Here is a 6,471-nt window from a genome sequence, read left to right as displayed (position 1 = left end):
ATGCCACGTGTCATCCATCAGGGTGGGTCTCACCCGAATTCTATGAGACCTGGTCTCATATAATTTTTTTCCGATAATTCCAGTACTCTAGTACCAACCGTCCACGCTGAGCAATAATGGAAAACCGGGACATTGTATCACGCCACAGTATGAACTGGGACGAGGACGCCTACCTGGACACAATCCCATTTCCCACCATGCAAGAAGCAACAGCCACGAAATGAACAACGTTCACACATTATTCAATGGAAGCGTGACACACGCCTCTCCGACTCACCATTGACTCAGATCTCGGGACCCAACCCGCCTCTACATCACAGCATCGCAAACGAATCATATCACATGTGGAGCGCATTATTTATACTGAATTGTAGCCAACAGATCTGCTCAACGACTACATATATCCAATCCCAATAGAGTAACAGACAGAGCTATCCCAATAGCAGAAACCATGGCCGGCGAAGGGGATCTGAAGCTGCTGGGGCTGCTGGTGAGCCCGTTCGTGACCCGCGTCCGCCTGGCGCTGCACATCAAGGGCCTGAGCTACGAGTACATCGAGACGGACGTGCTGGACAAGGGCGAGCTCCTCCTCCGCTACAACCCGGTCCACAAGAAGGTGCCCGTGCTCATCCACAACGGCGTGCCGCTCTGCGAGTCGCAGATCATCGTGCAGTACGTCGACGAGGTCTGGGCCGCCGCCGGCGCGCCCATCCTCCCCGCCGACGCCTACCAACGCGCCACCGCCCGCTTCTGGGCCGTCTACGTCGACGACAAGGTGCGTGTCTCTCTGCCAGTGTGTATTTTCCTGCTCTGAAATGCGGGCGCCGGAGTGACGGTGTCGGTCGACCTCTTCTTCTTGCTCTGCTCTGCAGCTGTTCCCGGCCTGGCTGGGCATCCTCCTGGCCCCGACCGAGGCGGCGAGGGCGGAGAAGGTGGGCGAGACGCTCGCGGCGCTCGCGCAGCTGGAGGTGGCCGCGGCGGAGTGCCTGGACGGCGGCAAGAGGCCCTTCTTCGCCGGCGACTCCATCGGGTTCCTCGACCTCGCCGTCGGGTGCAACATGTTCTGGATGGAGGCGCTGCGCAGGATGTTCGGCGTGACGTTCCTCGACGCGGGGAAGACCCCGCTGCTGGTGGCGTGGGCGGAGCGGTTCGCGGGCACCGAGGCGGCGACGGCGGTGGTGCCGGACCCGGACGCCGCGGTGGCGTTCGCCAGGAAGCTTCAGGCCAAATATGGTTCCGCGCCGCCTGCCAACTAGGCTGGCTTCAGTTCAGTTCAGTTCAGTTCAGTCCAAGTAGTAGCAGTGCTCATCGTGGAACTGTGTCGCGAATCGGGTGTGTACTTTGGAACATGTAGCACTTGGCTACTCGTGTAATAAAGCCATGGAGAGAAATCATGGATTATCTTTTTTACGTGAAGAGGTGGAATTATCTCGCCCGGCTCCATTGATGCCAACCCGTCTCCCTATAGACAGCGATTGCACAAGAGCCGGTGCCCATCAAGAGATAAGAGAAGGATGTTCCACCGAGCTCTCTCAGAGCTCAGGCACTCTCGGCCGTTGGATCGGTTCGCTTGATGGAATTCAAGCCGTCGGATCGAGCCGCTGGATGACCTCGTCCGTCGGATCAAAGAAAAGTTACTGCTGAAATGAATAGTTACCCCGTTTCGTGCCACCGCCTGTAAAATTGGATGGCCGCCGAGGGCATTTTCGTCATTTCACTCGCAGGGGGTATAAATCACATTGGCTCCTCTGGAGATGACCTAGCTGCCGCCTCCTCCCGCACTCGTGCCCCTCCCCTCTTCCCAGCCGTGGCTCCCCACCCTCTTTCTCTCGCCCCCGCGCCGCCATCTCTGCCTCCTCCCCCCTCCGGCCGCCACCTCTGGCTCCTCCCCTCTCGCCGCTCGTCCTCCTCCTCCCGCTTCTCATCCCCGTTGCGCCTCCCTCCTCCTCCCCACGGAATCGCAGGCGGCCCTCCCTTGTGCTAGCCGCTCTCGATGATGAAGGGCGGCGGAGCTAGGAGCAGCAGCGGCGGGTTGATGCGGATGCGGCTGCGGCTCCCCTAGTGCTCCTCTCGTGCTCCCTCTTCTCATCGACAGCTTCTTCGGCTCCCTCCTCTTGGCCCAGGTAACATGGCCGGTGGCGGTGGCGGTGGATGTGGGGATCATGAACATCACCCTGTAGAGAGGATCGACGACGGCATGGGGTGGTTGCTCCAGCTGTTGTTGTTGCTTGGGGCTCAGGGTCGGTGTCGGCGTGCTGATCTTACACTAGTGCAGAACCGGGCAATAGCACCGGTTCGTAAGGCCCTTTAGTGCCGGTTTCATAACCGGCACTAAAGTGTGGGCACTAAAGGCCCCCCTCCCTTTAGTACCGGTTCAGCACGAACCGGTGCTAAAGGGCAACCACGTGGCACGAGCCAGCTCCGGGGGCCGGGAGCCCTTTAGTACCGGTTGGTAACCGGTACTAAAATGTTTGGGGTTTTTTTGGTTTTATGATTTCTTTTTCATTTAATTTTGTGTTTTCCATTTTAATTCTTTTTCGTTTGCTGGTATTTTACGATACTACACATTGTATACGTTATGCATATATATATATATATAAATAGAATTTCTAGTAGAACCAATCATATATATATCATCAATGTCTCACAAACCACCATATTAATTCACACATACACACATGTATAGCTATATACAATTTCTCCTACATATGCATGTTGCCTTCGGAGCCAGTGGCATTAGCCTAATTAGTGCCTTCGGAGCACGATGACAATTGGAAGTGGTTCATGACCTGGTCGATGGGGGCGGTAGCGGGTAATAGTATTCTCCCTTCGGATTTATGACCTGGTCGAGCAAAAATCCCGCTATTTCCTCTTGAAATGCTTCTACGCGCTCCGTTTCTAGGAGCTTGTCCCGCACCTCTGTGAACTGTTAAGAAGGAGATCAATATGCATGTGTAGTAGTTGTGTGACTAGATATCGATAATGGTGTAAAAATTGTGAATAGTGTTCTGACAAGCGTACCCATTCCTGTCTTTGAGATCTGCTCTTTTCGGACGCCATCATGCGAATGTTCTCGCAAACGCAGAATGCACACAGATTAGTCCCCTGCGCCTGCTTCAGGGCCTTAATTACGAGAATGGAATTTAATTTGATCAGATAATAATTAATCAAGCATGATAATTAAAGCATGATAATATCTTCAACTCATTTAAAACATGTGATGATCACCAGATGCCTGCTTATATAAATATATATATACCTCGCCGGTCTTTGTTGTTTCAGGATCAACATGTTCTTCGTCATCGTCATAATCGTAGTTCATGACTTCATCAATTCGGTCGTCGCGATCGAATATCATATCACCCTCTCCGGTGTTGTTTAGAAATTCGGAGCCGTCATAATCTTCTTCATTCTGATCATCATCTGGCCCGCATATCATATCGAACATGGTCTGTTCTCCCTCTCCGTCGGTATTGTCCGCATAGCTTTTATTTAACTATGCCAAAAGAAATATAAAACAATTTAGTATTCAAATTACATCGTCTCGAATAATAGATATAATCTCGAATACATCGTCTCGAATAATAGATATAATCTCGAATACATCGTCTCGAATAATAGATATAATCTCGAATACATCGTCTCGAATAATATATAATATTGAATAGTACATCACTGGCTAGGTAGCTAACTAAAGATCGAATACTACAGAAGAATCTAGGACACTCACGGTTCCTGCGGCGCGGGCGGTGGACACCCAAAGAGAAGGAACCCTCACAGGATCATAGCTGAAGTGAGATCCCTGAAGAAACTGCCAGGTACTGGAGAACCTGCCGCCCTCTAACGCAACCATGTAGCGATGGACGTGCTCGTCCTCCTCCCTGACACGGCGACGTACCACCTCCGGCGGGGCCGGCTCCCTCCGCACCGAAACTGGCCCACGCGAACACCACCAAACGAGATCAGGGTCGACGACGGGACCCCGGGCCGAGTTCCTCATCAAGCGGCGCGCCCCTCCAGGCAGCACCTCCCAGTGCCAGCCCAGCGGAGCCCAGTCCCGGACATGGGTCAATCGGACGTCGTCGCGGACGGGTCGACGGCGAGGATGCAGGCCGGGCATCGTCGAGAACAAATACTAGCTATATGCCCGCAAAAAGTAACATTTTTTTAATGATTGGATTTTGATAACTAAAATTTCTAACATTTATATATAACACTAATTATGCTATCATTGCATATGTCAAAATTCTATATGCTATTTCATACTAATTAAGCATCTAACACTAAAAACAGAAAACACAACTTTTGTACATCCATTAAAAAACTGAAAAACAACATTATATAAAAAAAATTCCATACTAATTAAACACTAATTATATCCATCTAACATGCATTCATACATATATAGTAGTGAAAAAATAATAATCTAAAAAATCTAAACTAATTAAACATACAAAATACGTATATACTAATATATACATGCATTAATTCATACATATGTACGTGTGTGTGTGTGTTCATCATGCTTGTGTGTGTGTGTATGGGCTCGGGGAGGGGCGGCGCCCATGGTGGCCGCCGGGGGCGAGGGAGAGGGGTTAGAGGGGGAGAGCTCACAGCGGGGCGACGGCGACGGCGAGGCGACGGCCGGGGGCGGCGATGGGCCGGGGCGTGACGCGGGGATGGCGCGACGGGGACGGGCCCGAGGCGGCGACGGAGACGAGGGCGGCGACGGGGACGGGGGCGGCGACGACGACGGCGTCGATCGATCGGGGCGCACGGGCGGTGCTTCAATGGGGAAACAGAGGAAGAAACAGAGGGAGAATGAAATTTTCGTAAGTGTTGTATATATAGAAGACACCTTTAGTACCGGTTGGAGCCACCAATCGGTACTAAAGGCCTGTTTTGGCCAGGCCAAGTGGCGGGAACCGCACCCCCTTTAGTACCGGTTGGTGGCTCCAACCGGTACTAAAGGCCCCCCTTTAGTACCGGTTGGTGCCACGAACCGGTACTAAAGGGGGTGCGCTGGCGCAAGTGCGGTGCGCAAGTTTAGTCCCACCTCGCTAGCCGAGGGGCGACCGCACTGGTTTATAAACCCCCGTGCGGTAGCTCTCTCGAGCTCCTCTCCAAAGCAGGCCTACTGGACCTACATGTTCTGTGCTGCCCTGTTGGCCTACTGGGCCTTTGCGGGCCTGCATCCTGGCCCAACAACAGGTTGGGTTTCTAGTCATATGCAGGCCGCTCTGGCCTAGTAGGCGGGCTTTATTTTTTTTGCTTTATTTATTTTTGAGTTGTTTTTTTTGTGTATTTAGAGTTTCTTTGTGAATATTTTTGCTTTAGGTAAAAAAAAATTACAAACTTTCTGTTAGTGCCCGTAGTTTTCAAATTTGAATAGTTTAAATTTTGAATTATTTGAAATTAGTGTGAATCACTAGTTTGTGAATAACTTAACTTTAAAAATCCCTTGTCAGATACACCATTCTCTGCCTTCCATTGCAGCAATTCCAGTGTGGTGCCCAGCTTTTTCTTGTCACCTACGCAATTCGGGTACAACAATTTTTTGTGATCCTCTAACATGCGCTGCAACTTCTTCTTCTCCAAATCACTTGTGCAGTTTCTCTTTGCATAGGCAATGGCCCGACCTAGATCATTAACGGGCTCATCTGATGCCTCTTCTTCAGCTTCTTCCCGCATTGCCGGCTCGGCTTCTTCCCGCATTACCGGCTCAGCTTCTTCCCCCATTGTTGTATCATCGTATTCAGGGAACCCATGGCCAGGATAGCTGTCGTCGTCCTCTTCTTCTTCATTGTCTTCCATCATAACCCCTCTTTCTCCGTGCTTGGTCCAAACATTATAGTGGGGCATGAAACCGGACTTAAACAGGTGGACGTGAATGGTTCTTGACATAGAGTAATTGTGACCATTCTTACAGCCAGCACATGGACAAGGCATAAAACCATCCGCCCGCTTGTTTGCCTCAGCTGCAAGCAGAAAAGTATGCACGCTCTCAACAATTTCACGGTCATTTAGCTCTCTAAACAATTAGGTAAATGACCAAAAAACAACAAATGATGTCAGAACATGTTGGAAATTGATGACGTCACTTTGAATGCTGCATACTGAACACAAAAGAAGTCCGGAGTTCAAATAAGTTATTAAAAATAAAAAAGAGGTGCAATGCTGGTTAATTTTCTTCAAGCCATTCGAAATAGTGTAGACTGCACTGCACATAGCTCAGTGCAATCTATGCTATTCCGCAAGGCTTGAAGCTAATCAACATGCAGGTGAGCATTGCAACTCTTCGTCATTGTCTGTGCACTCACGGCTTATAAACCGCTCATACTGCCTCTCTCTTGGCGAGGTGGGACTAAAAATCATCTTACTAAGAAACTCTAGTACCGGTTTAGGGCATGAACCGGTACTAAAGGTCTTCGTGGGGGCCCCAGCCTGACCATAGCCTCACACAGCCTCATT

At 50.5% G+C, this 6,471-nt stretch overlaps 1 protein-coding gene across 1 annotated transcript; it reads left to right on the top strand.

Annotated features, from left to right (window-relative positions):
- The first annotated feature begins 385 nt into the window (after positions 1 to 385).
- On the top strand, positions 386 to 1,410 carry LOC125527929 (putative glutathione S-transferase GSTU6). The gene is made up of 2 exons (XM_048692431.1): positions 386 to 775; positions 873 to 1,410. Exons 1-2 carry the CDS (start codon positions 452 to 454, stop codon positions 1,254 to 1,256), a joined length of 708 nt encoding a protein of 235 aa, XP_048548388.1. The 5' UTR covers positions 386 to 451; the 3' UTR covers positions 1,257 to 1,410.
- Positions 1,411 to 6,471: the final 5,061 nt, after the last annotated feature.

The sequence above is a fragment of the Triticum urartu genome, chromosome 7A, assembly GCF_056163025.1.
Source record: "Triticum urartu cultivar PI428250 chromosome 7A, HENAU_Tu73, whole genome shotgun sequence".
Classification (NCBI taxonomy): Eukaryota; Viridiplantae; Streptophyta; class Magnoliopsida; order Poales; family Poaceae; genus Triticum; species Triticum urartu.
Note: the sequence above shows the minus strand (reverse complement) of the source record. Positions and strands in the feature narration are given on the sequence as shown.